The sequence below is a fragment of the Pagrus major genome, chromosome 8 (assembly GCF_040436345.1).
Source record: "Pagrus major chromosome 8, Pma_NU_1.0".
Taxonomy (NCBI): Eukaryota; Metazoa; Chordata; class Actinopteri; order Spariformes; family Sparidae; genus Pagrus; species Pagrus major.
In genome coordinates, this window is record NC_133222.1 from 3,491,793 (window position 1) to 3,506,125 (window position 14,333).

The window sequence follows — 14,333 nt, forward strand, 5'->3', positions numbered from 1 at the left end:
CCATCCAGTTTGAGCACTTGAGCAAAAACATAAAGTAGTAAGTGACTCGGGTTAGAAGTTAACCAGGCTCAGCAGACTCCTATTAGCTGTTCCTTTCTGCCCCCCCCTTTGTCTGCTTTCATGTAACAGTCAAGATCAAAGGTGGGATAAAAGCAGGCAGCATCTGAGTCAACATATTTCTCGTCAACAGTAATACAAAAACATCAGAGGGTGCAGGACGAACAAGACGCCTGTGATGTGGGGGAAACTCAATGAAGTGAGAGCATCGGGAGGTTCTTTATTCTCTCGTTGTGTTTCTATTCATCTCTTTCAGTGCTCTTGATTAAAGACAACACAGCATGCTGACACACAGATGCGAGTGCCTGACTCCCCTCTCTCCCAATTTACTTGTGATCCCGGCAGCCCACAGAGAAGAGAAGCGCCCCGGCTCCTAATGACAATGCGTGACGTTGACAGCGCTGCACCACTACATTAAAATAAGTGAACTGTGGGATGTGCACGGTAATTATCCTGGCTGAAATGTCAACCTTGTTTACAAATGCGACACGAGCTCTAGCAGCTATTCAATGAGCCTGCACTCTTCCTATATACAGTAAGTGGGAAGCCATATAGTGATTTTTCCTGCACCAGAAGGATATCAGCCTTTTGCATTTTTCTTGCTGCGCGGATACACAGAAAGGGTGGAAAGGAATATAAAAAGATGACACAAAAGAAAGAGGAGCTGGCAGAGCGCAGCCTGAAGATTGTGAGCTATGATAGAGCAGTTGTTGTGAAATTGAATTGAAAGGGTTGGGTGACAAATGTCACAGCGATTGCCACTGGTTTCGGATCAAAGGGTAAATAAAAAAGATAAACTGTGCAGTCGCCAGTACTAGAAAGCTCTGAAACATAGGGAACATTTCTCTCTGTACCTGCAGGAAAAAATAGAAAACCAAGTGCAGAAATGGTCTAAATAATGTCATCGTTTATATTTATGACTGCAATAATAGAAAGAACGGCTCTCATATTGAAATTACAGCTTTTAATATCAACTTTCAATATCTTTCCACATTGACTTTGAGAGTAGAGGGCATTCATTGCGCGCCACTGTAGCAGGAATGTATTAGGGAAAATTGAATGTGTGATTTGACGGAAAGCCTGTCAATTAGACTGAGAGCTGCATATGCGAAGTCTGGGCAGAAAATTAAGAAGTATCACCTTTCTGGCTGTCGATGACAAAGTTTCCTTCCTCATTTCCCGCCGTTATGGAGTAGATTATACCGTCGCCGTCTGGGTCCTTGGCCAGAACTGTGGCGACGAGGGTGTTGGGGCCGGCGTCCTCAGAAACAAACGTTCGATATCTGCAAGGAGGAACTCGAGTTTAACAAGTGCGGGAAAGTGACAACGCACACATGGAAGTCTTGATAGAAACACACACGGACAGGAGATACAAATCATTTCACACAGTCCAAAGCATCAGCAGGCTGATTAGACTTATGGTTGTGGCTTTTGCTTGTCACTATGATTTAACCTATCCTCTTTGCCGGCCAGACCAGAGACAAATGATAATGTCTACTGGGATGTTGAAGTCATTGAACAAATGGTGCTTCCACATACCCCGGCACACTGTGAGCCATTTGATCCAGTGCCTTTTAAAATGTCAACAGTGATTTGCTTGCTCGGTGGTGCTGGGCAGCGAGATGCCCGGCCAGACACAGGAGACTGATATACCACTGTGGTACAAAGCACAATGGGGTGGAGATGAACTGCGTGACTTGGAGGACGCAGAGATGAAGAGGGATGGAAAACAGAGGAAAAGGAGAGGGAGAGGAGCAGGTGACAGAAAAGAAGGCTGGCACAGAAGTGACAGGTGAAGTGATATGTGAGGGCGGAGGGAGAAGAGAGAGAGAGAGAGAGAGGAGCGGGGAGGAAAGACGAAGGCTGATAGACAGAGAGGTGCAGGATGTAAGAGGGGGCGGCGTTCACACAAAGTTTGAGTTGATTCGTCAGCAGAACTCATCCCCTGTGAGATTTTGTTCCGTATCCTCTTCTAATGTGTGTGTGTAACTATGTGTGTCCGTGGGGAGGGCGGTGTCGGTGTCTGTGGCGAGAAAGTCAGAGGTGATTGATGGTTTACAGAAGAACGCTGATGGGTGATTCATCTCCGCCAGTCGCGGCAGTCTCCGTGGCAACATGAGTGACCTGTAATCTGTCACCCGGCTCAGAGGCCACCTCTCCGCATCTCCGTGGGATGAGACGTATACACTCCCCCTGCTTTTCTTCCTCGAGCATCTCCCCTCTTTCGTCTCACTGAACTGTGAAGTTGTACTCAGACAGAGCAAGACCGCCTGTCTGTCTGCTGGACAGCATGTCGCGGGCCCTCCCTCACTTCAATCACTTTTACAACTCGTTCAGATGTGAAGTGAGAGGACATGCCAGGATACATTAGCCCGTCAACTCACATGTCGGGACATCTCAATTAGTCTGACTGGAAGATTAATTTTATAAACGTCACAGCATCCATCAGTCTACCTCTACATGTCTGCCTTTGTGCTGTTTTTGGCCGCTCTGTCCTCTCCTGCCCTCGCAGCACTTATCTACATCTCAGTAAGCCACACTATGATGAAGCGCCCAACACACCCTCGCTGGCAAAATGCCTGAATTTCTAACTATCTGTCTGCTGGTCTGGCAAGAGTATTTGTCTGACTGCCGACAGGCTTCTCTGTTTATCTGCATATCTGACTGGCTGTCTCCTGTCTACTCGCCGTGCATGTTTTGGTATCCTCTTGTGGTTTGCCCTGCAACCATGTTTCACCGTGTTTTTCTCTTCACTTTTATGTTTGCCTGCCCACATGTCCACCTCTCTGCCTGCCTGTTTGTTGGGCTCTGTGTCGAGCCACCCACCGAGACTGACACCTGACAATGCAACAGGAGTGAGTAAAAGAGGTAGGCAACAGTCTTCAGTGAAGGTCATTGAAACATGACTGACAGGACAACCGGCTTACTCGTTTGGGGGAATAAATGCAGCGGAGCTGCAGTGACAGTTGCTGCCCACCCACTCACACTGCTTGGCCAAAAAAGGCGGTCGAGGACACACTGGATTGCATCCATAAGTCAGTCTGCAGCATACCTTCGGAAAAGGCCAAAAATAAACCCCAAAGACTGACATTTGGAAGCTCTGTTTTACTACAATATGGAGGAAAGAATATTGTATCTCCAGAACATTCTCTGAAAGTAACAGTGTCCCACTGTGTTTGTGGTTTATGTGTGAGGAGTGAGTAACAGATTGTTTTGACGCCAGATTGCTGAGATTAACATGCCAAATTCAATATACTGAGTTTGTCTTACTGTTGCTGGTTTTACTACAGCAGTGTTGATGCAAGCTGGCCACTATTCATGGCAGTACTCCCAGCATCAAATATTATTGCGATGAAGAGCCTTAAGGGTGGCAGGCCCGTGATGTGTGATGTAACAACCTATATATCTGTGATGCAACTACCTTGACTTCTCAAAGAGCAAAGCTTCGGTGGAATGAAATGTGAAAGTTTTCTGCTTTTATGATTTGGGCTACAGTCACAATGCATGTAAGCTAAGACATAGCCCTTGGGCATGCTGCATTTGTTTATTAAAGGTGCAAATAAACTTATTATTGTGTTAAATCAAGCAACATTTATATGCACACAGACACATACAGTGAATACTTTTTGTAATAGCTTATCGATCCCCTCATAGCACTCTCGTGGCTTGGCCTTGCACCTTTTTATTTCATTGTGAGTACTAAATAAGTACAGGTGATGTTTGTGTGGCTGTGTTTGTATATTTGTTGTACTTTCATCTCCTGGAGGGTTATTTATTTTGTTGAGGTTGTTGTTTACAGCTGCCAGATGAAGGTGGGCTATCATGCAGAAATCTTTGTTTTGTTGTTAGTTAATGCGTCTGAATTATTCCATGTAAATGACCAGACACGATATTCCCATTTATCCATATATTCACATAGATTATCTCTCTACAAGTATAAAGTTTAAGTGATAAAGTCACTTACACAGGCTGGGAGAATTCAGGGGCCTCATCGTTGATGTTTGCCATCCTCACACGGACTGTGGCGGTGCCCGAGTGAGGCTCGTCCCCGCTGTCCGTCGCCATCACCACAAACTCGTACAGATGGTTGGGTCTCTCATAGTCCAGTCGGCCGGCGGGGAAAACGGTCCCATGAGGTGAAATGCTGAAATCCGGGCTCAGGGTGTAATAGGTGAGCTCAGCGTTTAACCCAGAGTCACAGTCCGTGGCCAGCACTGCCCCGGGGAAGGGGGGGGAAGACATCACATTAGGACCATCAATTCAGAGTTAATCGAAAATGAGCTGATGAGATGGCATCAGCTGATGAATATGTTGACATCTGTGTACATCATTATCTCTTTATGGCCCTGCTAAACATGTAATAGATCATAAGCTTTGACAGCTACAATTACTAGCACATAAACTGCACTGTGACCCTCCAGAATTAAAACCATCATTTGCAGAAATGAGCTTGAAGACAGCAAAGAGAGCAAATGAAATGAACGAGCTGTGTTTTCTGCAGAGTGTGCTCAGAAATGATTTGATTTTGAGGTAATTACACAAAAAACTATAGAGCAACAGACACAAATATTGACACCCTTGGTTGAAGAGCTCATTTTAGTCTAAGTTTGCTGTTCGGTGAATTTCACTTAAACTCACTGTTTCATACAAAAGCGCCTCTAGCTCATAACACTCGCATATTGCGTATTCTTTTGATGTGTTCATTTCCTCTGTGTCAGGCATCAACACAAGCAGCCTGTGCATCTCAAACCTTCACTCTCCTTCCATCTCACTGTCTTCAGATATAGTCTCACTCCGGCAATTTACTCTGCACTCTTTGTATAATCTGAATAATGTGATCGTCTCATTAAATGTTAAAGAACTGAGGTAGTACATTTCCCTTCAACCTCAATAGTTTCAACTAAAGATTATTTATACCTTCTCAACCATCAACCTCAGAGGGCAAGGTTGAGGTGATCGCCTCATTCTGAAGTATTCATCTGTGTCGTTGCCCCCGGCAGAATACAAGCTGATGGGGGTAATGGGGATTTCACTCCCTTGGTGCCTCAAAACTTTGACATTTCATTAGCGAGCTGTGCAGTCCACCAGATTAAGAAATTAACTCTTCCTCTCTCTTTTGTTTCAGATTTTCAGGGCATCCTGAGCTGCGAAAGTCAAGCACACTTTCATGGTGTATCAGCTGCAGTCTATTTGTAGCATGAAGATCGAACTTTTCTGTTGGTACCTCTTTCAGAAGACTCCCTTGTCTTCACTCTCTCTTACCTTTGATGCCTCCACTGCGGAGCTCTTTCTGCCGCACTGGTGAATTATTTTTTTGTTGATGCGTTGGTTTATATTGGGCGCCATTTTCTCCTAGAGCCAGCTCTGCTGTGCCAACAATTTCTTCCGCTCTAGGCTGTGTATTCGAATGTTTTCAGATTAAATTTGTTCCGTTTTTCTCACCCAGAATCCAGTCGAAACAATCACCCAGCTAGAGATTCCCAACAAATCACCTATGGCAGCCCATGGGGGACAGAAATCCCACAGGTGCAGAGACATTCAACAAAAACTAAACCGTGAACACGGTGAAATGTGAAAAGAATACTGCTGAATGATGGTGCATTGGGTTTACTGAGCTGAGGGAACTTTTGCCTTGAACCTCTGATAATGAGTACAAAGTATAAAAGACTGCAACATACTCAGTCCTGTTTAAGCATTTCTATTTTAGGCTGTTGCTATATTTTTCCTCTAGTTTAGTTCTCAAAGGTATAAACACTGATTTTCATGGGTACAAATGTCTGTATGACTAAAGTTGAGCAAGATTAACAGCTAACAAACATACATGACGTGCTACAGTACAGAAACTGTCTACATTTCCATTGGCACAACATGTTTCTTCACTGGAGTGTATTTTTATGCAGTGCCTTCAGCCTCATAATTGATAATTATAAGGTAGCCTCAAGCAGTTACAGATAAATTGATATGCCGTTTTTCATACAGTACATAATACATCAAAACAAATGGTACGGCGTCTTTGTAGCAGCTAGTTTAGTTCAGTATAATTGAGATTACGATAGCAGATCTGAGGGATCTATTAGTTTCTTTCAGTGTGCCAAAATGGAGGCATTACGGGTCTATGAGCCGAAACAATGACTCAACGTCTGAATAGCAGCTTTGGCTTTCTCCCAAAATACAATTGGTCTTTTCCTGCAGAAAGAGTGACTTTTTCAGATAGTTTCCCTCCTCACTTCAAAATGAAACAGACGGATGTGAAATATTGAGTCAGCGGAGACTCACCCTGCAGCAGGGATGTGGCGGTGGTTACAGTCTCAGGAACTCCATCTACACTGTAGATGGACTGGAGGAACTCTGGGACACAATCATTTTCATCCGTTATCAACACCTGAACCTGATTAGTGCCAGTGCGATGGGAGGAGAGGAAGAGGAGAGGAAGAGGAGAGGAGGGAGGAGAGAAAACAGTCAAAATCAGAGAAGAATACAAAATTAGCCCTCAAATCCAGGAGACAACCATAGAAAATTCTCTACAGGAAGCTGACCCCAAAACTTAATCTAAATTGCATTTTATAGTTTCTCAAGTTGCCAGTTCAACACATCCTTTATCTTCCACTTCATGATTTTCCTGAGTCAAAAATAGAAAATGTTCTGAGCATGTGTGTGTGTATTCTACAAAGGCCCTTAGCCGCCCTCCGCCCTGCAAGCTCCCTGTCACCACTGTGTGTAAAGTGTGAAGTGACAGCTGAGTAATAGTCCTGAAATAGCTGGGATAGGTTTTCCCAGTCTCCATCTCCTACTCCACAACATGCAGCTGAGCAGAGGGAGATTTTTGCCCACTAAATCTGTTGTACGAACTGAGTGCCTGACATGATAATTGGGTAACAAAATCTTTGCATTAATAATTTAAATGATACTGAATTCATGAATAGTTAAGCTCGAAATATTCGTTTGCGAATGAAGTTTTCAGATTTTTGAGCTCTCATGCCAAGCGCCTCGGAGTGCGTTCTATATTTCACACAGTTCATCTTCAGATCGCACTCTCGACAAAAAGCTCCTTTCTGAGACACAAAAACAAAAGGGTGAAACAAATCGCACAGAAACAAAACACTTGGGCCCCGCGGTCCACTTGTTAACATTTTCAAAACCATTCAGCCATGCCATTCCTGTAGACAGCCGCAAACTCTGCTGCTTTCCCTCCTGTGGTTATTGCCAAGTAGTGTGATGTCAATAGGTCAGTGCCGAGATCAGATCATTGCCATTAATGCAGCCTTGTCAGCCGCAAAACACTGAGGTGAGAACGGGTCTGTCTGAGAGCTTTGCGAAAGTCCAGTGGGAGGACAGGAAGCAGAAAATGTCGGCAACAGGGCAGAATTTTTTTATTTAAGTTGAGTTCAGCAGTAAGAGTAAACGCTTGTGTGACAGGCACAATAATAAAACATCACAGCGGACCTTCGCTTTGGGGTAAGTTGACCCGAGTGCGCGAACTCTTACATGACTCACGTTTGCCACCCTGTATCACTCGCTAATTAAACTAACCTCTGTGGCAGAGCTGAGGCTGCCGGGCTCCTCGCTCGCTCGCACCATCAGCAGGTAGCGTCGCTGGTCACTCTCATAATCTAGCGTCCTGGTCAGGCTGATCTCCCCCGTCTCCTGCCGGATGCTGAAAAGACTGCTGGGATTAATCAGCAGGCTGTAGCTGACCGGCTGCTTCTGGAAGGAAATGGCAAAAACCACCAGGAAGCTGCGGAACAAAGAGAAAGTGATTAAAAGAAAAAGGAGAAACGGTCTCTACTATTCGATTTTTTAGCTGCACACATGTTGAATTAATATCGAAATCCTCTTTTCCTACATCAGCACCACGCTGTAATGGAATCAATTATTGTATGGCCCATTGACTATGTGCTATAAACACAGTCAATCAGTACTTGTCAGTTCTGTGTAATAATGTCGTACCATTATGCAGATATCAGTGTTTGTTTTTACGGTTAAGAGAGTGTACGTTGTCCTAATGGTGTGCGATGATGATTTGTTAATTCATGGGTGAGTGCTCCTGTGTGACCAGATGAATATTCATCAACATAAATCTTCACAGGTAGCAAATGGAAAATCAACACGTAAGACAAGCGTCTTTCTGCATGTCTGCATTAGTTACTGTAAGACTTGTTTTTGCAGAGATACACTCCATGTGCATGCATGTCTGTTTTACTTGTTGCAAATGTAGGTTACTATAAAGGGATGTACGTGTAAAACTGTTGTGTCAGTGAATCAGTATGCATTCATGCACGTATTCATCCAAGTGTGTGACAATTTACAGACATGAGGTGTACTGACATTTTTAATATTGTTCTTCCTTGTATTGTATTCTTCAGTCTCAAGCGATTACACTTCAATATACTATTGAGTCAACAATAAAGTATCTGACAAAAAGTGTTTGGTGATAGCCACAAAGGGAATAGGGCACATTTGAATAAAAGCCCCAGCGTAACTGAACGATACCACATCACGGAAAATTTCTACTGAAAAGGCCAAATACTGTCACACGATGTTGGAAATTACAAAAGAAAAAGATATCATGATGTTTTGCCTGCATCACACAGGCCCAAGTCCATCCCTGATTATGTATGTGTGGGTGAACGTTAGCGAGGAGCACGGTACTCACGGCTGTCCTTCAGGCGTGTTCTCTGGTATGGAAATGGCATAGCTTGCGTTGGTGAACTGCGGCGCTCTGGCTCCTGCCACCACTGAGAGCATGGCGGGGGCACTGCGGCTGCCCAGCCCATCGAGGGCCACCACGCTTAACAAGTACTCTCTGTCCCTCTGAAGCACCAGCCCCGTGGTCACCACCTGGCCGGTCTTCTTGTCCACTGCAAAGCAGCCGTCACCGCCTGCAGGGAAATACAATGATACATTGATGCACTGGATGCAAACCAATCAAATGGTTGAAGTACCAACTGACTGCTGGCTTGAATATCAACACAGAAGTGGAAATTTGACCACCTGGTCAATTCTGTCTTGCTGGGTTTGCTGAGTGAATGTTGAACACATGAAGAGGTGTTTTTCTATATATGATTTATCTTCAAATTAACATTTAAATGCAATACAATTCTGTGCAATTCATTCATTTATCAAAAGATCTTAATAGTGTGAACATATATTAAATTCTAGCATGGGCCCCACTATAAGTCTCAATGGATTAAGATACTTAAAGCCGCTTTATTAAAGCTACTATTTAATGTCTATTTTGTATTCAGGCAGTATGGTAGACATTCAACAGTGACTTTAAAATGAATTTGCATTTATATTTACAATTAATTCACTTGGCAGCCGCTTTTGTCCCAAACCACGCACAAATTAAGTGCGATCCGAGCCACAATAGGTCGAGGGAGAGGCCTTTAAGAATACTTGTCTCACCACTCGGGTCTATGTTTCACCTGAAACAAGCAACAGTAGGACCAGCTGTCGTGCAAAGGCTCATAAACCTTAATGAGGTGGCTCAGGTAAGGGTGCCTTGTTTGTGGCCACTCTGTGGACAACCATCAGTGATTTAAAATTAATGTGAGCCGCAGGTGGGAGCCAACAGAGAGTGTCATATTCTGATGATAAACTGAAACTCGTACTTTGACCTAAGTTGTCTTCCAGAAAACATTTTTTTAATAGTGTCCTTTCTCTCCACCTTGTGATTTGTATATCTCATTTACTTCACATATAAAGGAACATCTTGTTATCCTAAGTTATTACTATTAATGGTGATTCATCCTTGTCATTATTAGTCCAACAACCATGTTTCTTATTCGCCGTTTGCAATGTTAGCTGTGCAATGGAAACCTCCACATTCTCTTGACTAATCCAATATGAAAAAAGCAATATGCTTGTGTTTTCATGTGGGGACACATAGTATACAGTACTGTATATGTTAATATACTGTATGTATGTGGTTATATCATATTGTCTTGCGGCACCAATCCTCTGAGTATAATAAGTTCAAATCAGTCACGACAGCCAGTTTTGTTGCAGACTCATTGGAGAGAGCGAGGCAGAGCTGAGCTGTATACTAATGTTGTGCTAAATTGAAGGACTGTCTGGGATCACAAAAGAGTTCAGTTTCGGAGAGATTGAGTTGAAGGTGACTCTCCTTTATCCATTTTGATAGATCATTGGAGCATGCCAAGGGAAAGTCAGATAGAGAAAGGTATCATCAGCACAGAAATGGTAAGAAAAAAAACATTTTAAGCAGATAATCCAACCAAGGGAGGTGGTATATGTTAGGAAGAGAAGGGATCCAAGCACCGATCCTTGCGGTACCCCAGTGGGCAGGAAGTTATGTTTAAACTCCTTTTCTGGGATAAAAACCTTTTTTTTTAAATTAAACTTGTGTTCAAGTGTGCAGCCGTTACATTCTTTTTATTCACACAATTTCCTGATAGCCTTGCACCTACGAGATGTGCATATAATCAACTTCTCCTTGAACTCTTTTTGTTGCCATGCCTTTGAATGATCACTCTGCAGGGTACGACTCAACCCGTGTAGCACTGAACCCGAGATGCCTGGTTTGGGTTGGATGGAGAGGAAGATTTGGTGATTCACCAAAGCACTCCAAGGTCAGATAGGTCAAAGGCCACCAAAAGATGAGAACTTCTGAATGGGCATCAGTTCTCATTGACCTCAATGTTCTTATTACTGACATCAATGCAGTTTCATTGGAAAGTTCAGCCTTGGTCCACAGTAGCATTCTTCTTCCAAAGGAAAACCGTGATACACAAGTCAAACTTTGAAAATCGTTTCCACCTCTCGGAGTTCAAACAGTCCAAAATCACTGAGAAAACATTGTCATTCTCCAACTGCCAGAACATCTTTTCATTAAAAATGTAGTAAAGAAAGTAGCATTGACATTGAAGATATTTTACTGACACTGTAATATATGATACAACCGTGAGACATCAGCTACAGTTTTGAACTCGAGGACAGCCGTTGTCCACTAAATCTCTGTCATTGCTTTCATCTGCTACACATTAAATCAGGAATGTTTTATCGGACTATCTACCACTCTGTCAGCCAGGTACTCAGACAGGTACAGGCAATGTGTTGTGATCAATTTACTGCTAAATCATAGTGCAGTCAGATTAGAGGGGTGAAAACAAACTCGCGATAATACATTTGACAAGAAAAAACCTGCTCCTCTTGTATTCGAGGCAGCACTTGAAGGTGCTTGGAGTCTTGCATTTATATTCCCTGTATTGTTCATATCCTTGAAGCCAAACAAAGATGTTGAATGCACTTCCTTTGTCAATAAGCTTTTGCAAAGACCATTTTAAAATATTTTCAATATTTGCTGTACTCTTACAAGTGACCTCAATGAGAATATGCAATTAAATGAAGATAATAAAGATATTTTGTAACCTACGTTGTTACCCTCCATTTTATGCAGCCATCAGCCTTCTTTTCACAATTTCCATTAACTCACTGCTACATTTATTTGCCTGTTAACTGTTTGTAGAATAGTGTGAAACTATCATCAGGAAACACAACAGCTCCATAGCATTACCGGTGCACAGGTTAACTGTAAGGATGAACATGATGATATAACAAATCCTATAAAAGGATCCAAACTAACAATGTGTTGGTCTATATCTCAATATTTTCTGACTTTACAAACCTGTCCATGGATCTCAGCACAAAACCTGTTAGTCCCTTGTTTAAAACGGACATCATGATGTCTTAAACAGCTGGGAACTGTAGTTTCTGGGGAAACTGTGTTCCTGTGAGTTCCTGTGGGAAGGGGTGTCGTGGTGCCTGGCAACCCACCCCAGTGGCAAAGGTCAGCATTGCTGCACGCAAATGACCCTGCCTGATGTGCGTCTCGTTACTGTGCTCGCTCAAGCCCTCCGCTCTGCTAAGTTTGTGGCTGAAAATGGATGAAAACAGGTCCCAAGAAGAAAACACACACTTTAAAATGTAACTAAACTTGGTGACCTTCCTTTCTATTGATATTTGCCTTCTGTTTCGCTTGTTCGTCCTTGAGCGACCACTCTGCAGACTGTAGTCCTGCATCTTTCTTATCCTTCTTCCTCTTCTTTCTGAAGGTCTATCTGGTATTTTTTGTGATGTTAATTTAAGTTAACTTTTGGACTTTTGGACTAGTCTAATGAAAAGTTACTTTACATTCACAGCCTTGTATCTATTCTATTAATGTGTGATGCGTCGGGTTGTTTTGGGGCAAGGTAGGCCACTTGCCGATACCCTTGGAAAATCTCTCTTTTTTTCATGACCAAAGTTGGCAGGTATGCTCAGAATGGGGCTGAAGTGTTATGGCCTTAAAAATATTATCACAATATCTATCTCGTTATAATGAAATTTGCTCAAAAGCACTTCATAAATATTAGGACTGGCCAAGAAACTCAAATACCTCGATACTGACATTGAGAATGTGCCCGTTTTCATATTCAATGGAAAATGTTATCCAGTTGTGTGGCGCGTTGATGTGCTGTGAATACGTTCTGGATCTCAGTGGAGGTTTATGACACAGAGGAATAAACTGTATCAGGTTGTGGATACAGAGACAATACTTGTTCGTAGGAGCAAATCGTTGTTGTTTGTGGTCTTTCCTGGACTCTGTTAGCAAAAGGAAAAACTGAGAATATCAACAGAATTATACTTTATGTAAAATTTAGATTGTTGAATATTTCCATTGCATAAAGTATCAGTGTTCAATATGCTGCATCCTGAATACTGTTACTTTTGATACCAATGTGGTATTGCTACGTTTTTAGGGTTTCACTGTGTAGTTTCTTCCCACCAGTGATGTTTTGGAAAGCAGTGTTTCAATCTGTGGGTCCCAGTTTTCTCTGTATTATGCACGTGTGTCACATCCTGCCATTTCACAGCATCTCTCGGATTGACAGCTGCAGGCAGTGACGCACCACCGCGTGTGTCAAGTGTCAACGGAGAGAATGCAAGCGAGCAAACACGAGTGTAAACAACATACGATTTTAAGTATTTAAAAGAAATGAGATTTACAAATGTTTTATGAGGAAGGAAATGCATTCAACACATTTGTTAGACCTTGAGGAAACACACAGTGTGTTCTGGTGAGAAATACTGCATGTATAACTTTTGTCTGTTTCAAAGAAAAGCTCCACAGGCCACCTTTAAATAAAAGATCTACTTTTTTTCCACCACTGTTTAATACTAAAAAATGGGATCAGACAGACTGACCTCGCTCATCAAAAGGCCAGCTACTCTCATCCTCTTGAGGTCTTAAAAGTTAATCACATGGTAAGGGGGTCAAATTAATACATGTGGATTCTTGAAATCGGGTCTGGATTACTTTGAAGGGAAATAATTTAGTTTGTAGTGGCAAACATCACCACTTACAAGAAGTTATAGCCTCACTCGTTTAGCTTTTTAGCCATAATCATGAGTACCTTGTGGTAATTGTGGTTTATCTCACAACAGGGAGTTGTGCAAAAAAAAACTAATGTTAGTCAAAGAGAAGTCTGGAGCATTTTGTAAAAGCCCCTTTGGCAAGATTAGCACATCCTCCCCCCAATCTCTGACATGCTAACAAACCTCTATCCCCTCAACCACCAGGGGGTCCACTACTCTGGCAGCCTTCCAACAGCCCACTGTGTGTGATTGTGTGTGCGTCAGCGGATGCTTGTGTGATTGTATGTGTGTGTGTGTGTGTGAAACAGAGAGAAGCCGACAGATAGACAAGAGCGCATAAACAAATGTGTTAAGGCCTCTGGCTGTGTGTGTGTGATTGTGTGGTTGTATGTAAGTGTGTGCAGGAGAGAGAGAGACAGGGATACAGAGGAAGAGAGAGCGACAGGGTGACAGAGAGACAGAGAAACTAATGGACACCTAAAGAGTGTATTAATGCATGAATGAATGTGCGAACGCCTGTGGCTGTTCGTCTGAGCGACTGTGCTGGTGTCTGACTAGTTGTGTTTATTTCCAAGACTCGATAGCCTGTCAACCTACTTTAACAACAACACAGTCTATTTTAATATCATCTCGCTCCTATACATGTCATGTGTATATGTGAGCGTGTGGATGTACAGCAAAACTCTTACCGTCTGACAGAAAGTACTCCACCTCTCCGCTCTTGCCCTCATCCCCGTCGTGAGCCTGGAGCCGGTAGACAAACATTCCCACAGGGGCCTCGGGGGACACTACAGCCAGGTATGGGTACGGCTTCATATTCCACTCAGGGACGTTGTCATTGACATCGGTGATCTTCAGCTTCACCTTGTTCAGGTACCAGTCTGGGCCTGGGGGATAGT

General features: G+C 43.0%; 1 protein-coding gene across 1 annotated transcript in view; it reads right to left on the reverse strand.

Moving 5' to 3' along the window:
* LOC141001527 (neural-cadherin-like) overlaps positions 1-14,333 on the reverse strand; it is a 95,104-nt gene that overhangs the window by 47,491 nt on the left and 33,280 nt on the right. Inside the window, exons 2-7 of the mRNA XM_073472628.1 lie at positions 14,124-14,321; positions 8,711-8,936; positions 7,588-7,792; positions 6,334-6,445; positions 4,022-4,271; positions 1,198-1,340 (exon numbers count right to left, since the gene is read on the reverse strand). Of these exons, the coding sequence (XP_073328729.1) occupies positions 1,198-1,340; positions 4,022-4,271; positions 6,334-6,445; positions 7,588-7,792; positions 8,711-8,936; positions 14,124-14,321 (1,134 nt within the window). The remainder of the gene's footprint in view (positions 1-1,197; positions 1,341-4,021; positions 4,272-6,333; positions 6,446-7,587; positions 7,793-8,710; positions 8,937-14,123; positions 14,322-14,333) is intronic.